Genomic DNA, 18,311 nt, shown 5'->3' on the forward strand with positions numbered 1-18,311 from the left:
TCCCACTGCATCTGCCTTCCCAGAAACGTCCATAAGATAAATGTGTGGGGCTCCCCAACGCTCTTCCCACTGGTACAGGGGCCTCTCAGATTTGGGTTTTCTTTTTGTTTTCTCCCCACTGTACTTGCACCAGGGTAAGGACCAGTCCTCTGCAAGGATATATCCCTGGGTCACGATCAAGCTCTGCCCTCAGGAGAAGGGCCCTCTGTGCTCTGGCATAGACAGTGAGGTGGCTTCGTGTCCAGGGTGAGTCTGCGGGCGCTTTGCTCCCTGAAGGGAGGGCGTGCCTGTTGCCCTGTGTCCTGCGCGTCTCCCTCCCTGGCTCCACTGGCTCCACTTCATGTTTAACATGTACAATGCGGAGGTGTCTCCGAGGGGCTTCTCCCCGTGGGAGATGGGATTCCCTGAGGGTAACGGAAGACAGACGTGATCAGTAACTAACGGCACACTGGAATCTAATATTGGAGTTAAATGTTTACGTATCGATGAAATGGCTCGCAGACATGCATACATAGGATGTCAGGGTTTCCAAGGAAAAAAAAGATCACACATGAAAGGAAACTTTCACCAACTAAGATGAAACCAGAGGAAGGTCAGAAGGCAAAACATATGCCCTGAAAATGGGCCACAAAAATGGGTCTTAAGATTCCTGGTAGCTGTACCAGTGTGCCTGGGCTGCCATAACAAAGCGCCACAGACGGCGTGCCTGAAACAACAGAAATTTGGGGGGGGGCACAGTTCTGGAAGCTAGAAGTCCAAGATCAAGGTGTAGGCAGGGTTGGTTGCTTCTGAGGCCTCCTCCTTGGTTTATAGACGGCCGTCTTCTCCGTGTCCTCCCATGGTATTCCCGCTGTGTGTCTGAGTCCTAATCTCCGTGCAGAAGGACACCAGTCATACAGCATTAGGATCCACTCAGATGACATTATTTTAACCTTCATCATCTCTTTAAAGGTCCTACCTCCGAATACAGTCACATGCTGAGATAACTGGAGGTTAGAATTTCAACCTATGAATTTGGAGGGAGACACGACTCAGCCTGTAACCGTAGCCAGTAGTGGCCAAACGTTAGTGTGTTGCAGGAGTCATAGGATTTGTGAAATAAACCAGAGCATTTTCCCAGCAGCCGCACTGAGTCATGAGAGAACACGCCTCCTTGGGCCCTTGAGCCGCAGACGCTGTGTACGTGCGGATGCCATCCCGTAGCTCACAGAGCAGTTGAGTGTCATGTGTCTGTCCACCCTGCTGTCCCACCATTGCACGTTAGCAAAGTGCAATTCGGTGAAATCATGCCCACAAGAAGCTTCCACAGCCTTTGCTAAACAGCACACGCCAACTGTCCCATGAGAAGCCCAACCGCAAGCGCTTGAGGGGTCCAGGAAAAGACCCCGTGGCACAGTGAAAAGCCCCAGTTTGTGAGCGGGGCTCTGCATGGCAGGTGGGATTTGGAAAAGTTGAGAGGGAAGAGGGCGGGCCTCCTGGCGGAGGGGAAGCCTTCCGTGAAGGCGGTGCTGGTGTGGGCCAGCACGCCACCGGCCTGGCCTCCCTGGGCCAGCGTCCCAAGAGCTGGGCGTCCCTCCTGAGAGCCTGTCCTCTGACCCTGCTGTCCCTCTCTGTGTGTCCCTGCAGGGCTCTGGCTGAGACCATGGCCAATGGCATTGACGAGCTCATCGGCATTCCCTTCCCCAACCACAGCAGCGAGGTCCTGTGTAGCCTGAACGAGCAGCGGCATGACGGCCTGCTGTGCGACGTGCTGCTGGTGGTGCAGGAGCAGGAGTACCGCACTCACCGCTCCGTCCTGGCCGCCTGCAGCAAGTACTTCAAGAAGCTCTTCACGGCCGGCACCTTAGCCAGCCAGCCCTACGTCTACGAGATCGACTTCGTGCAGCCCGAGGCCCTGGCCGCCATCCTGGAGTTCGCCTACACCTCCACGCTCACCATCACCGCCTCGAACGTCAAGCACATCCTCAACGCCGCCCGCATGCTGGAGATCCAGTGCATCGTGAACGTGTGCCTGGAGATCATGGAGCCCGGCGGGGACGGCGGGGAGGAGGACGACAAGGAAGACGATGACGACGACGAGGACGACGAGGATGAGGACGAGGAGGAAGAGGAGGAGGAGGAAGAGGAGGAGGAGGAGGATGACGACACGGAGGATTTCGCTGATCAAGAAAACCTGCCCGACCCCCAGGACATCAACTGCCACCAAAGCCCTTCCAAGACGGACCATCTCACGGAGAAGGCCTACTCAGACGCACCCAGAGACTTCCCGGACTCCTTCCAGGCCGGCAGCCCTGGCCATCTGGGCGTGATCCGGGACTTCTCCATCGAGTCCCTGCTGAGGGAGAACCTCTACCCGAAAGCCAACCTCCCCGACAGGAGACCCTCCTTATCTCCCTTTGGCCCAGACTTCTTCCCACACCTCTGGCCAGGGGACTTTGGTGCCTTTGCCCAGCTGCCCGAGCAGCCCATGGACAGTGGGCCGCTGGACCTGGTCATCAAGAACCGGAAGATCAAGGAGGAGGAGAAGGAGGAGCTGCCCCCACCCCCACCCCCGCCCTTCCCCAACGACTTCTTCAAGGACATGTTTCCGGACCTTCCCGGGGGGCCACTGGGCTCCATCAAGGCGGAGAATGACTATGGTGCCTATCTCAACTTCCTGAGTGCCACTCACCTGGGGGGCCTCTTCCCGCCCTGGCCGCTGGTGGAGGAGCGCAAGCTGAAGCCCAAGGCCTCTCAGCAGTGCCCCATCTGCCACAAAGTCATCATGGGGGCCGGGAAGCTGCCGCGGCACATGCGGACGCACACGGGGGAGAAGCCATACATGTGCAACATCTGCGAGGTCCGCTTCACCAGGTGCGCATTGCAGCCCCTGGGGGGAGGTGTGGGGGCCCAAGGGGTGCTGGGAGAGGGTCAGAGGCCGCTGGATGACAGCAGAGAGGCGCATGGGGGCGGGATGGAGAGAGAGACCCAGCTCCTGGGAGGAGGCCCGACTGGATCCTAGATACCCTTCGAGTTCATTGATAGAAGGCGTGCTAGGCATTACCTGGGGTAGTGATTTTCAAGCTCTCTGTAAGAGCTAGAATATTTTCTTAAATACACTAGTAGATGGGAGGACTAGATATAAAACAGGGCAGAGCAGAGCTGTTCTGGGTAAAGCAGAAGTGAGGGGCCTCGACTGCTCACTGCCTCTGCCGCCCTCTCCCTTTCCCCACTGGAAACCCACAGAAGCCGGTTTGAAGCTCCCCAGGGGAGTGTTGCCTCTTTATTTGATCTTAATGCAGCATACCAGGGTCTGTCCTAAGTGTATTACATATACTCTGCCCCCAACCGTGCCCTAGGAACACAACGAGATGCCGTGTGGCCTTTGTTTACAGATGAGCAAGCCGTTTCCCCATGGCTAGGTGCCACGCTTATGTGCAGATGGAAAACAGCAGAGCTGGGACCCTGTGACAGCAAAATCTGTAACCAGGAGACCACAGAGACTCCTGAGCCCCTTAAATCTCTTTAGGGTCAGACCTCAAGGATGGGCCTCCTTTTATAGTCTCCTCCTTGATTCTCCATAGTAAGAAGAGGATTCGCTTTTATGCTGATGTAAAATTTGAAATTAACACATATAAACCTTGAATCTTCCCCAGACTCCATCCCATTCAGTAAACATGTGTTAGGAACCTTCTCTGGGCAGCAGCAGCTTTTGTAGTCAAAACTAAGGGGTGGGATGTGGGGGAGTCATATTTGTCCAGGGGTAGGTGGTCATGGGCCTCATGGGGGGAAATATAATGTTGGTGCTGTTTGTGGTCACTGGTGTGAGGCTGACCTTTCCAGCCATGTCCACAGTGGGGAGAGTGCTGATGGGTGGCCTGCCATCAGGGCTTGGCGGTTTCAGTGTGTCGGATATGAACAGAGCCTGGTGGACACCTGCCCTGTGACCACGATGTACTAGACGAGGTCCTTTCCCCACACTGCCACTGTCTCATCAAAGAGACTCACACTTATGCAGGAGGTGCTGCCATCCTTGCGTATCTTCTTGGAAATTTATCGGTGGGAATGGCTGGGGGCTCATTCTTTGGACTTGCCTCGGTTGACCCAAAGCTTTGGCCTTTGAGGATAGAGTGAAAATTTTTGAATCAGGTTGAATATCAAATCAGGGGCCATGGTTTCTTTTTTGGCGGGGGGTGGAAACAAGATGAGTCCTATAAAAGTAGTGAGGCCTCCTCTGTTGAGTGGCTTGAAATGCTACAGGAAGTTTCCAGTGAAGGGTATCAAACATGTTCCGGTGACAGTGGCATTGTTACTCTAGCTCGGCAGGCTCCTCCGGTGACTGCTTGGAAGGACAACACTGACTGTTTCCAAGTAGACTTGGGGTGCCCGCATAGCTGCTTCTGTGAGGGAACCCCCAAACAGAATCTCTCCCGACGCTTTGAGCTGACAGTGGAGGGAGACTCCCCAGGTGCAGAGCAGCTGGACCCCGAGTACCCGAGATTCCCCTGCCCCCAGATGGCCCTCATTGCTGGCCCTGCCACTCTGATGCTGCTTTAGGTAATGCTGCCCCCACCTTCTCCTGAATCACTTAGCCCCACAGGGCCGGGCTAGAACCCCTGAACAAGGCTGACAAAGCCCAAGATAGCACAAGGGAGATAGACCAGAGCGTAATCCAAAGTCAAGGGCAGTTCATTCATCTCCAGCCTGTGAGTCCCAGCCCAGCTCCAGGGATCTGACACTCTCCACAGGCCAGGAAAGCCAGTCCCTGAGCCACCCAGTGTGCCCGCTCCTGCCATCCAGAGTCCAACTCCCTCGTTTCCATGCCTGTCCCCTATGCACATAGCTGCCACTGAGACACCTGTCCCTTCAGAGGAGACCCAGGTGTATGGATTCAGTAGGATGCGGGTCTCAGGGTACCACACCGTGAACCTGCCTGGCACCCCGTGTCCCCATCTCCTTTCCCTCCCCACCCGGCCCCTCCAGGCCTTTCCCACACACAGCTTTCTGTGAGGGTCACACCAGTCCACAGGCTGTGACTTCCCTAGGGAAAGTTTTCATCTCGGTCAGTCACTACGCATGGACTTCTCGCCCTCCTGACACTGGAACATTCTCTGCGTGGGCCTCCTGGTTTGGGCAGCGATGCTGGGTGGTACAGGAGGGCTGCATTCCAGAAGCTCCCTTGTAGCACATTCCTGAGGATCACTTAGGGTGGCCTCTGTGCCTGCTGTCCTCATCCCTCCAGGTCAGATGAGCCAGTGGGCGGTCCGGCCATCCAGCCGTCTGCCCTGCCCTCCCTCTGGTTTACTCAGGCTCAACAAATGGACGGCCATCTGGGCCCCTAGGCCCCTCTCCAGCTGAAGCAGCTGCATTCCAGCCTCCATCAGCACCTTCCCCTCACTCGTTCCCACTGGGCTCTGACCGTCCTGGGAAAGATCAGAAAAGCTCTGGCCCCCCACCCACCCTTTCCCCAGAGCAGAGACACTCCAGAGTGGGGGAAGGCTGGAGGAGATTTTCCCGGCTGCTTTGAATAAGGGACTGTGTTTCTCATCGTGGGCTGTGGTTATTCGTGTCGAACACCCCCCTGCCGCCCCCTTCCCTGGCACATTCTTCAGAATCTCTGGTTCCTTGCTTCCCTCCTGCCCACTCCCTGGAGCTGTTCTGCAAGGATTCTTTTTGGTCTTTGCAGAGCCCCAACCCTGGTCTGTCTAGCTTGGGGTTTCCGGTGACTGTCTGTAGCCAAGTCCCCTGGCAGCCTTTCCCTGGGGACCTTCTCTGTGGCTTGCTTCCTGCAGCCACCATTCGCAACACCTTCCCTCCCTCCTCAGCTGGAAGCTCCTCAGAAGCCACTTAAAGCAGCAGCTGCTGCCTCTTTGACTCGAAATTCCCAGATTCCCCTGCAAGGCCAAGCCACTCCCTGGGACTAGGCCCCAGAGGCCAAGGGACCCCCGACCTGCTGCCCTCAGTCCTTCTCTTGGGCACTGTTTCCGTTTCTGAATCTCAGCTGAGCTTCTCTCTCTGGCCAGGCGTCCTTTCCTTTCTCCTTAACGCTGACACACCTCCCACCGTCCCTCTTGGGGGAGGTTGGAGGGACCGACCGTCCCCCTGCAAAGTGGCCTTTGGCACAGGCTCTGAGTTACAGCTTCAGAAGCCAACTCCCAGAATGTCCACACCCGATGGGGACATCATTCCTAATGACTTCAGCAGCCACGAGAGGGGGAGGGGAGACCTGGAAGTCCTTCCAACAGAGCCGCTGTGCCCCTAAGCCTGCCTGCTGCTTTCATTCTATGGTCCTGCGAGAATAGAGATGAAGGCCTACCCACCGTGGTGCTGTCGATTTCTGGGTGTCAGGACCCTCACCTCCAAGCTGGCTCTAGATTTCAGCCAGTTCCACCAGTTGTCCCACCACTGATTGTTCCATATATGAAACACCCCTGGAGCCCCAAGCAGGGACTCAGACGCTTCAGCCAGCCTGCTGCTATGGCCCCGTGCTACCCCCTCCTCGTGCTGGCCATCGCGTAATCACTCAGAGGACTCGGAGTCCCTCTGCCTATGCCAGAGTCTGTGTTTCCACTCCCCCGACGTGGTCCAACATCACCATTTTCTTCCTGAGAAAAACTGGTGCCTATACTAGCTGCAGAGAGACAGCTCCTGCTGCAATCAGTCCCATCAGCTCCAATTTGGGAGAGAGAAACAGCACTTACGGCAGAGGCAGTCTGGAACAAGAGTCCCCCAGGCCCTCCTCATCAGGATTCCTTTACCTTCTCTTCCCAGAAAGTCTGGAAGCGGAGTCAAAGGTCAGGACCACAGGGTCCTGCCAGATGTGGCTCCTAGGATAGGCCTTGAAGCATAGGGAGCAAGTGAGCGGGGGAAGATGAGAAGGTGCTTGTCCTACCTGCATGCCGAGGGATACTGCTGCACTTGGTGGGCACTTTCCCTGCCCCCCCCAAACCGCAGGTGGCCCTCTGGTTGCCCCAACTGCAGCTCTCATCACCACCACATGGGCCTGGCCCTGGGCCGTGAAGGCCTCAGAAGACTAATTCCTCCTAATTCCTGCCCCCATTGTTCCTTGAAGGCAGGCAGCCTGTCGGGGGAGCTCCTAAAGATCATGGCTGGGCAGCCTTCCCTCCTGCAACCCCTGCCCACCCCCGCAGCCTGGCTGTCCGAGATGCTCCTTGAGAAGGGACCAGCCCTGAGGAACACAAATCCCATCCCATCCCTGGCAAAGGATGGACAACCTGTACACCTGAGAAGTTACTCTTTGGCGAGTTTCCACTGGATCCCCTACCAACATCCCCCAAAAGGCTGCAACTTCTAGTCTCCAACACCCACCACCGGTGTGAGCCAAATGCTGACGCTTCTAAAGCCGGTAGCCATCAGCTCTCCCAACAAGGCCAGGAGCGTGCTTTCTTTTTGTTCTGTATTTTCCTTTTAGTCCTCCCACTCCTGGCAGCTCTGGGGACCTTATTAAGATAATGTAATGTCATTAGCAGTGGCAGCAGGAAGAGAAGTAGTCTCAGACCTCCTGGTTACCAAGAAGTCTGGGAAGATGGTGCTGGGAAAGCATTAGCCTGAGTGGGGGCCTGAGTGCAGGCTGAGGACCCCAGGCAAGACCTGGGGCCCTTTCCTTTCACGCAGGGGGATGAGCTCATGAGGACGGCCATATCTTCCTCGAAGATGAGCTCTCCCGGCTGGAAGGGGTACTGCAGATTAAGGCTTCGGTGCATGTGACCTGGCTGGTTGCTGGTGCAGGGCACAGGAATGAGATGGCAGATAAGGGGATGGGAGAGAGGGGAGTGTTGGACTTGGAGTTGGGGAGGTCTGAGACCTGGCCCCACACCCCATCGTTGGTCAGTCAGTCAACAAACACGCCACAGACACCCAGTCTACGTTCAGTGTTGTGCCCCGAGGAGAATACCAAAGCATCTGACAGGGTCTTCTTAAAGTGGGTACCGGTACCATCCGTGCCCCGTGCTGTAGGAGGGCTGAGAAAGCAGCGCCTGGCACACACACAGTCCTGCCGGATGAGTGATTGTAGAGCTCAGTATCTCTCAGGGGACTGTGGCACCTCAGAAAGAGCACTGGGGGGATAATGAAGAACCCCAGGCTCTGGGCCCAGTTCTGCGTCTACCCAGCTGTGTGACTTTGGCCAAGTCTCCTCCCCTCTCTGGGCCTCGGCTTCCCCGTGTGTAACAGGAGGGGGTTGGAGCGCGTGCTCCCTAACTAAGGTGGCTCCCAGTTTTATGACTCCACTCACATATCACTGAAGGCCAGGAAAGCTCTGGACACACGACTACACCCTCTTTGTCTTCGTTTCCTCATGAGATTGATGGAAACTCCGCCTCATCAGCTTCAGTGAGATAAGGCATTATCACCCGGTGCACGGGAGGTGCTTGGCCCACGCTAACACTGAGGCATGTCCACGAGCCTGGCTTTCTTTCCTGCATCAGCCGGGGCCGTGCTGCTTGCCCTTGAATTTGCTGCCCTGTGCATCATAGCGCTGTCTGGCCCCTCATAAGACGGGGCTCCGGGAGCCAGAAACGTGGTGGGGTCTCTGGGCGGGAGGGCCCCTGGGGGAAACAAACAGCACATGCGACGCTGGCCCCTGCCCTGGAAATAACATGGTGGCCTCTGAATAGTGTTCCCATCTGCGAGGAGTCCCTGGCAGGCCGAGCAGGGGCCACAGACTTTGTGGACAGAGAGACGTGGCCTGCAGAACTCGCAACCTGCTGCGAGGGCAATGCTGACGCTTTTGGGGCCATTAGCGGGCAGGAGAGAATGACCCTGACACGTTATCTTCTGCTGCTCCCTCCTTGTCCCTCCAGTGACCTGGCTGGAGGCGCAGTGTTTAGGTCACAGGTGCTCTGGGAAGTAAGGGCAAAGGACAAAACCTGGATGGACAGGGAAGGATTTGTGGAGGACTGCCCTTGAGTTTGACCTTGAAGAGTCAGGGGGATTGGGAGTGGGAGACATTAGCAGGCAGGGCGGTTTGCAGTAAACTCAGAGATGAAAGAGATGGGTGCAGGGAGGAGGAGGGCTGGAATGAGGGGCTCCCAGCTGGGCAGGAGGAGCTGGCACAGCTGGATCTCTGGGGGAACCCTGAGGACGGAACTTTGGTGTCCAAACGTTAACAAGATCAGCCCAGAAGGGGAGGAGCCAGGGTTTACCAAGCACCCATCCCATAATATGACAGGCTCTGCACTGGGCTGGGGGAGCGAGGACTGGAAGTCCAGCCTTGTGGCAATAGGTGTTCAAAGATGTCAAGGGGAACAGGTTGCCCTGTGGATGCAGCTCCACGTACGGGAGGGGCGGGCGCTGGCAAAGTAGGAGTGACCTTTTGTCGCGGCTTTCCTGAGGTATAACTGACGTATGACATTGTGTGTGTTTGAGGTGTACGGCGTGATGATTTGGTGTGTGTATGTGTTGTGTCCCCACAATAAGGTTCGTTAGCACCCATCACCTCACGTCCTTACCTCTTTGGTGTGGGTGTGGTAAGCACAGTTCACGCCTACTCTCTTGGCAACTTGGAAGTATCCACCAGTCTTGCTAACTATACCGTGTCTCCCCGAAAATCAGACCTAGCCGGCCCATCAGCTCGCACGTGTCTTTTGGAGCAAAAATTAATATAAGACCCGGCCTTCTTTTAATGATGTAAGACCCGGTCTTATATAGTATAATATAATTATAATATAATGTAATATAATACAATACAATACCAAGTCTTATATTAATTTTTGCTCCAAAAGACACGTTAGAGCTGATGGGCCTGCTAGGTCTGATTTTCGGGGAAACAGGGTAGTCACCAGGAGTCCCCAGAACTTAGCCATCTTGGAACAGGAAGGCGTGAGCTTAGAAAGAGCCTTGAAAGCCATGCTAAGGGGTAAGGTAACACATAAGCCATTGGACAGGGGAAGCCTTGGAGATTTAAGCAGAACCAGCAGACCTCCAGTCCTGAAGAGAAGTGACGAAGAGCTCAGTTCATGAGATTCCAGCTAGAACGCTTTCCAAGAACACTCATGCTGCCTCCTCGAGCAGCTTAGATTTATGAAGCAGGAGTAGAAGAACCATACTATATGAAGCCAACCAGCCAGAAGGAGATTCAGTATAAGCCCATTACTCAGATGCAAACATAGAACACCAGAGGTCTCCATTTTAGAGGTCAGGAAACTGAGGCCCAGGGCAGCTAAGGACCTGATCTCATTTTTGGAGCTTGCCTGGCACCAGGGCCCAGCCCTGCCAATGCACACGTGCATTATAACCATGTGAAAAGGTCGTTACAGGAATAAGGATGCTGTGAGCTTAGAAAACCCTTCCCTCTCTGGTCCTTGGTTTCCTCATCTTGAGAGTGAGGGATCTGGATTAGATCAGTATTTTCCAGGTCCCAGGAAGTATACTGCTAATCACGCAGGTTACAGGGCCCACCGACTCAAAACGTGTTAATGTGCTCCTGATAGGCTAGATGATCTCTAGGTTTGGTTTGGTTTTGTTCCAGGACTAACTTCAAATGAGCTTTGCCCACTCTACTCACCCCTCTGCCCGCTCCCATAAAAAGCCTCCTTTAGGGATAGGCTGCTCCTGCCAGGGCTGAGCTCCTCCCACCACAGGCCTCAGTCTTCTGGGCCCAGAGGCAGAAAGCTGGCTGCAAATGCCCTGTTTGGATTGTTCTGGTCTGCACTTTCTGGGGCAGCTCTTTAGGCCTCCTCCTGAGAGTTCCAGGTCTGAAAATACACCCCTTTTCAACCTCAGAACAGCTTGCAAACAAATCATGCTCCAGACGGCCTCTGCCCTCACGGACTGGAGGGCTTCGGGAACACAGTGTCACTTCTCCGAGCCCCAACTCTTCCTCTAAGTGAGGAAATGCTTCCAGGAGTGTTGAGTCTACTCACACAAACCCGATGCTCTCATGAGCCCCGGATAATAGGAATTAATGTCTGGCCCCAGGTTCAGCTCTGTACAGAGAGGTTAAGTCACTTGCCTAAAGATTACCCAGCAAGTTAGTGGTGTGTCTGCTACTGCAGCAGGGGTTCCCAGGCCCCTAATGGGGATCCCCGTCCCTACACCATACCTTGCTTCTGAACAACAACCTTCCAGGTCATTAAAAGGGTGTATTCAACTACCCATAGCAGGTGCTCAATGAAAGGAAGTTATAATCACCTTCTCAGCATTTCTTACACACCTGAGCCAATCACCACTGAAATGTAATTTATTTTAGATGCCCTCATGAAAAGCTTAGGAGAAGCTGGGGATATATATATATATATATATATATATATATATATATATATCTGAAGATTTACCATTTGCATTATCCATTATTTGAGGGTGACCCCTCAGGGTCAATACCACTAATTATGTGTAAGTGATTTTGAAAAAAATCTACCTTATAATGTTGTGGTGAGGATGAATGAGGTGATATATGTAAAGCCCCACTGACGACTCTGAGCTGAGTCCTCCACCTGGTGAGAGCGGGAGTCACACAGCCAGTGAGTGAGCCTAGCCGACCACCTAGCATCAGTGCTTCCATCAGAGCCTGGGTGAATGTGTGGGTCCCGAGACATATCCCTCAGGGATACAAATGCTCTCTATCCACCTCACTCTTATTTCCTACTGGGGGCTGGGAGCCAACAGGCCTGAGTCCCACCCAGCTCTGCCATTAACCTCTGGGTGACCTTGGTGAGTTCCCCTCCCTAAGCCTCAGTTTGCCCACCTGCAGAGTGAAGGATTGATTAGTCTAGGCCCCTGGTTCTCAAGGTGGTCCATGGAGTAGTTCCAGCAGCAACAGCATCTGACAACTTGTCAGAAATGCAAATTCTCTGCCCTCCCCATTCCAGACCCACTGAATCAGAATCTATGGAAGTGGGGCCCAGCACTCTGTGTTTCATCAAGCCCCAATAATGGTTCTGACGCATGCTCAAGTTTGAGACCCCCTGGCCCAGATGCCCTCTGAGGCCCCTTCCTGCTCAAACCTCCAATCACCTGGGTGAAATGAGGGTTACAGGGGGAGGTATCCCTTCTCCCCTTTTGGCAATGCTGGGGGGGAAGGGAGAAGGGAGCACGGGATGTCACAGCAAGATATTATGCAGCCTGGGGGTGCTGGTGGGCTGTGGGAGGGGCAGGGACATGGAAGAAAGGAGGATCTGGTCTGCCCATCCCACTTGCCACCCCTCCTCCACTTCCCAGGTGCTCTCCAGCCTTCCTTTGAGCAGGTCTGTCCTCCCTGGTCCTCTTCCCCCAGTTCCTACCAGTGTACACAAGAACATTCTTTCCTCTCCTTCCCTGCCCCTGGGGACCTGGTCTGAAAATGAGAGCCAGTGAGACCTCTAGTGGCCAGGGGACACCAGAAGCCCAGGACCTGCTCCCGCTGTCCTGGGGTTGTGTTGAGGGTGATTTAAATCTGGCCATTTTAGGGTGGATGCCTGAGCTCCACATCTGCTCTCACCTCAAACCCAACCCCAAAATTACAGGCAGACGTCCCACCCAAGCCACACCTGCGGGGAGGAGGTGGGAGAATGGACCCAGAGCTTCCTGGTCTGCTGGGCCTGGGCAGGGAGGACTGTAGAATGATCCTCAAGAGGCGTCCTTGCAGCCCCGCAGACTCCACCGCAGACTCCACCTCGGCCAGGCTGAAAGGGTCCTTTAGCTGGCTTATGCGGCGTCAGTCTTTCAAGACCGCCAGGAGGTGTGTCGAATCTAGCACAACACAAACCCAGATTCTCTCATCAGCTCCAAACAATAGGAATTGATGTCTGGCCCTAGGGTCAGCTCTGTACAGAGAGGTTAAGTAACTTGCCTAAGGTCACCCAGCATGTTTAGTAGTGGGTCTGCAGCTGGAGCAGGGGCTCCCAACCCCCTGATGGGAGCCTCACCCCTACACCATACCTTACCTCTGAATAATACCGCTTAAACCCTGAAAAGCTTTGCCCTAGATTAGGCTGCATTCTTGTTGCACCTGGCTCTTTTGTAAACCCTGGAATTGTCTGCAGACAAAGAGCAGAGCCCAGGCTTGGGATAAGAAACCACAGTGCAGGACACTTGAACCAGGTGTGCCGGCTTCTGTAGCCTCCCAGCTTAACGCTGAGCACAGAGCTCAACAGCCCAGGCTGGGATGGGCCCAGGGGCTCTGGGTGAAAAGCACCGGGACGAACCAAAGGGAAAACTGTTGCCTGGTGAGAGCGGACATGAGAATAAGGTGCAGCCCAGTATCAGAGGTCATTGCCCCATCGGAGGACGAAGGACAGACTGCTGACTTGTGGGGACCTGTGTCGCCAGCAGGTCTATTTTCCAGTCTGTGAGACAGGCCCCTGACAAAGAGTAGGAACTTCATTATTCAGAGCTTACTAGTGGAAGGGGTTCTGGAGTGGAGGAGGCCGTTCAGGACACTGCTCCTTCTCCAGCCCTCTAATCCAGGGATAACCTCCTCTGTTTGCGGTGGGCAGGTGTTGAAGGTAAATCCTAGCAGGGATGCTAGCATTGGGGTTTGAGACCACGGCAGTAGGGAGCCTTAGCAGGTTCTGGAGCCTTGGGTTAGGAGTGGCTCTGGTGCTCCTTGCGGGGACTGACTCCAGCTCTGCGTTGCAGGCAGGACAAGCTGAAGATACACATGCGGAAACACACGGGGGAGCGGCCCTACCTGTGCATTCACTGCAACGCCAAGTTCGTGCACAACTACGACCTCAAGAACCACATGCGCATCCACACGGGCGTGCGGCCCTACCAGTGCGAGTTCTGCTACAAGAGTTTCACGCGCTCCGACCACCTGCACCGCCACATCAAGCGCCAGAGCTGCCGCATGGCGCGGCCTCGCCGCGGCCGCAAGCCCGCCGCCTGGAGGGCCGCCAGCCTGCTCTTCGGGCCCGGCGGCCCCGCCCCGGAGAAGGCGGCCTTCGTGGTGCCGCCCGCGCTGGGGGAGGTGGGCGGCCACCTGGGCGGGGCCGCCGTGTGCCTGCCGGGCCCCAGCCCGTCCAAGCACTTCCTGGCGGCGCCCAAGGGCGCGCTGAGCCTGCAGGAGCTCGAGCGGCAGTTCGAGGAGACGCAGATGAAGCTGTTCGGGCGCGCGCAGCTGGAGGCCGAGAGGAACGCGGGGGGCCTCCTGGCCTTCGCCCTGGCCGAGAACGTGGCCGCCGCGCGGCCCTACTTCCCTCTGCCCGACCCGTGGGCCGCGGGCCTGGCGGGCCTCCCCGGGCTCGCCGGCCTCAACCACGTGGCCTCCATGTCTGAGGCCAACAACTAGGCTGGTCCTTGTGGCCCCCGTCCACCTGCCCTGTCCCCTCTCCCTCCAGGCCTGCACTGCCCCACCCAATGGCTCTGAACTTTTTATTTCAAAATCACAAGGGGAAAATGAAACAATACATGTATCATCAGCAATGGTATTTTCCGGGCCTCCCGAGGCCGCTTCCTGCCTTTGCTTGTGTCTGAGATGGGTGTCTCCTCCCAGCAGGGCGCCTGCCTTCTCCCTGGCGGGCTGTCTCTCCATCTCGCACACAGGAACGCCTGTGCACCTAGGAGGAGGCCCTCACTGGGTGCTCTGGAGCGCTTTCCAGCTGTGGTAGGGAATGGAGCAGGGAGGAGGGGCGGGCCTGGGGCACACACCCTGCTTGAGCCCCAGGGCCCTCTGGCAGAGTGTCTGCTGGCACTGCCCTGAGGGGTCTTCTCTCCAGCCTTCAGCCGTCGGTGATCCTTATGGGAAATGCCCTCTTGGCAGGGAGGCTTCCTTGAGTCAGGAGACAGGTTTCTAGAGTCTGGGCCCATTTTTTCCTCACTGTCCTGTGACCTTGGACAGGTCAGCCCGATGTCACCCTAGTTTGAAGGGGGTTTGGTAATTTAGTTTTCCCTCTCCTGCTCACCCACCACATATACGTGCCTCCAAAGACAATTTTTGTGAGGCTACCGGTAGCAGCCTTGCACTCCCCAAGTAGCTGGTGAAACCAGCTGTCCTGCCAGATCTAGTTTGATCACATCCACCTGTATATTAGCACAGATGAGAAATGTGTCCAAACTAGACACAGGTGACAGAGAGAGACAGCTGGGCTGGGGTTTGTCCACAGGCAACTCTGGGGAACTCCACATATTACCCTCCTCTCCCCTCTGGGCAGGTCACTGTGGATGACTCTTTAGCACTTACCCCATCTCTACACAACCCCTCCAAAGCTCTATGGAGTTTCTTGGGACTCCTAAGGCCAACAGAGAAGGGATGGGGGCCACCTCTTAACACCTAGCGTCTGCCACCGTCCACTCCCATCCCTGGAAACAGGCAAAAACACCTGGCTGCCGAGCTTATGTGTTTGCTTTTCGAGTTGTGGGTGTCTCAGGGCTTTGGTATTGCTGGTGACTTCCCTCTCTGCTGTGTTTGAACACCCTCAACTCCTTCCTCTGCACTCCGGGGACAAAGCTGGGGTGTGAGGCTCCCCTCAGGGCGGGGAGGCCCAGCCTTGGCTCCAATATGGGTTTGAAGGGCTCAGTGAGCTGGCACCGTCCACACACTCTCCCTGGTTCTCGACTTTGTAGCAGGTCCTAAGAAGGAAGACAGCTCTGCTGGCCCAGTGCCTTCCTGACCTCCCGTCCCTTTTCCTGCCCTTCCCTCCCTTTTCTTGTTGAGCTTGCTTTGTGTCTCAGCAGCCAGAAAAGGAGGCGAGTTCATCTGCACAGATTCCCCAGGGCGGGTGTCCCCAGTCTCGGAGCTGCGGACGCCAGAGACGTGACTCTTCTTCTAGCCTTGGCTTCTTCCTGAGCAAACACAACAAACAAAAAGGCCAGAGAAGACACAGACTCTGTCACTCCCCCAGCTCCCCAGAAGAGACCCCTAATGCCACATATCCCAGAGGGAATTGCTTCGGACACCCTCTTGTCTTCAGATGTCACCTGCCTGGGCAGCCGCTTCTTAGATTCCTGTCTCCATTTCAGTCACTTGCCAACATGCCCATGTCCCCCCATCAGCCACGGGATTGAGGCTGACTCGTACTTTAAAAAGAAACAAGGAAAAATGAACAAATTGGAATCCGGTGGTGTTGGGGCTTTTGTTTTTATTTTGTAAAGGTAATGACTTCTTATAAACTCAATTTTTCAGATGACTGGTTAGTTCTCTTTGTTTTCTCTTGGCTGCAGTTTGGAGTTGTACATTGTAAAATATCCAAAGATGCTGAGTACTGTATGTTTAATAAGAACTTGAAGCAAATGGGTTGTGGGGTGAGGGTGTGTGTTTTGTTTTGTTTCCAATTTTGGGGGGGAGGGGAATGTTTCGATTTCCCTGTCTGTCTGTGGGAGAACTTTGGAAGTTTTTCTATTTATAACTCTTTTTTTATGTGATTGATTGCTTTATGTAAAATGACACTCAACAAAGTTTGCCTTAGTGATTCAAGGGACAATCTTCCATAACTTTGGTTGCACGCCGCATCCCGCCGAGAAAAACTCTCAGCTCATTTTCTGGCCTATTTATTAAACAGTATTAATTGACTTGATTAAATTATACTGAGAGGTCGCACTTCTGGGAGGGGTGAGAGCAGCAAGCCAGTTTGTAGACATTTGTTGCGTAAGGTTTTGACAATTGGGTGTCATAAATGCTCAATAATGTCAAAGACACCTTTACCAAAAACACAAGCCCTTGACCCTTATTTAATAATTTGAAGGGCAGTGTTTTGAGTAAAAGAAACCTACGCTTGCTCAATTCCCTGGCAAAGGGTGACTTTCCCCTTCTAATTCTCATTTCAGCTGTCAGTGAGTGCTTGTGTGGTAGGAACTCAATTCTTTATACCTGTCTCGTACATTTCAGCTTTTGAGCCACTGTTTGATCATAGGCTTTTGGGTTTCTGTGAGCCTGAGTGCAAGGTGTGTGTGTGTGTGTGTGTGTGTGTGTGTACACATGCATGTGCATGTACAGCCCGTGGTGTGTGAGCAAGGGAATGTTGTAGGGTCGCTGACTGTTTTAACACAGCCAGTCCTACCAGTTCCCTGGCATGGCGTCCAGAGTAGCGGCCTTGCTACCATCCTGGCCTCCTTCCTCTTATTCCCTAGCACTGTAGTTGGACTTCTCTTCCTTTTTCACCTGAGCCTCCTTCCCAAACGAGAAATGCTGGATCCCAAAAGAGGTAAGGAAATATATACTCTGTCATTGAACGGGGTCGACTCTGAACCCAGAGCACAGACTCTGACTAAAATTGTTCTTTGAACTGCGTTTTCTGAATGCCTAAGGGTTAACCCAGAGCCCCTTTTCTGTTTCCGCTCCCCTTTCTTGCCATGGTAAGCACTCTTACAAACCTAATGCATCATTCCTCGGTACAGAGGAAAGAACAAATCTGGGTTTCCAACCCAGACTCCTCCGGCTGTGTGTCCTTAGCCTAGTGGATTCTCTACTCTGGTCTTCACTTCCCCCACCTCTAATAACCAAGGAGGTTGAGTCCATCAGAGCCTCTCCGGGTTCTCTCCCCAAACACCCTCAACAGAACGGGCCAGCCCATTGCAGAGTTGGGACTTGAACTCTAAAGAAATAGCCTAAAGTAACCTTCCCATAAGTGTAAAATTCCTCTGAAGTCTCATGTTTTGAATTTCATTCTATTACAGAATATATATGCACTTGTCTTATTATAAAAATATCATCCTGAACTATTTGTCCATTACATTACTTGCCTTTTTCCCAGAACCTTCTAGTGACATCAGACTGTTCCTTGGCTATCCTGCAGCTTTGAGAGGCCCCACCTCATGGCTGAGGTTTAGGGATAAGCATTGCCCAGTGCCAGAAATCTGAGGCTGGATACTCGTTAATATCCTACTCAGCTTGGGTATTCTAGGAGTGTTAGGTCCTCATTCTGGGGGTGGGTCAGAGATGAACATGGAAATGGGATAAGGGACTGGGCACAATGGGCCCCAACCGCTGGGTGCTCCTGAACCCCTCATGTGAGTAAAATCTCTAGTCCCAGCAAGGTGGGTGTTCCATGGAGATGCGCCAGGCATGGCCTGCTCCCTTGTGCCCCAAGGTGCTAAGGGAATTGGGGTGCTGACAGCAAAGGAGTCTTCATTAGAGGGGGGAGGGAAAGGTAGGAGAAGGAGACCATTGAGGACAGGCCAAAGAAACGTGCACCTTACCCTGGAGAATAGGCTTAAGGAACGCATCACCTTGGAACTTCTAAATGTCTGTCAGGTAGAGGAAAGATTTTACCAAAAGTCTGGCCAACTTGAACCAATAGGAGAGAGATTCCTGAAGTAGCTGGGTGCCCAAATGAAGAAAGATAGCTCTCTCCCACCTGGAGTTGTCCTAAAGAGGAAGGCGATCCTTTGTGGGTGAATGGTCAATCAGTCATTGAAAGGGTTTGACATCACCTTTGCAGAAAAGGAGATTCTGCACG

The 18,311-nt window shown here is 54.2% G+C and overlaps 1 protein-coding gene across 4 annotated transcripts in view; it reads left to right on the forward strand.

Annotated features, from left to right (window-relative positions):
* Positions 1-17,394, forward strand: part of ZBTB7C (zinc finger and BTB domain containing 7C) — a 332,059-nt gene extending 314,665 nt beyond the window's left edge. For 2 of the 4 annotated variants that reach the window (XM_081078438.1, XM_081078437.1), the window contains 3 exons: positions 134-246; positions 1,627-2,853; positions 13,555-17,394. In XM_081078438.1, the coding sequence (XP_080934564.1) occupies positions 134-246; positions 1,627-2,853; positions 13,555-14,206 (1,992 nt within the window). In that variant the 3' untranslated portion in view covers positions 14,207-17,394. The remainder of the gene's footprint in view (positions 1-133; positions 247-1,626; positions 2,854-13,554) is intronic. The other 2 variants (XM_081078439.1, XM_081078440.1) reach the window with 1 other exon arrangement.
* Positions 17,395-18,311: the final 917 nt, after the last annotated feature.

Source organism: Rhinolophus hipposideros, assembly GCF_964194185.1.
Source record: "Rhinolophus hipposideros genome assembly, chromosome: 17".
Classification (NCBI taxonomy): domain Eukaryota; kingdom Metazoa; phylum Chordata; class Mammalia; order Chiroptera; family Rhinolophidae; genus Rhinolophus; species Rhinolophus hipposideros.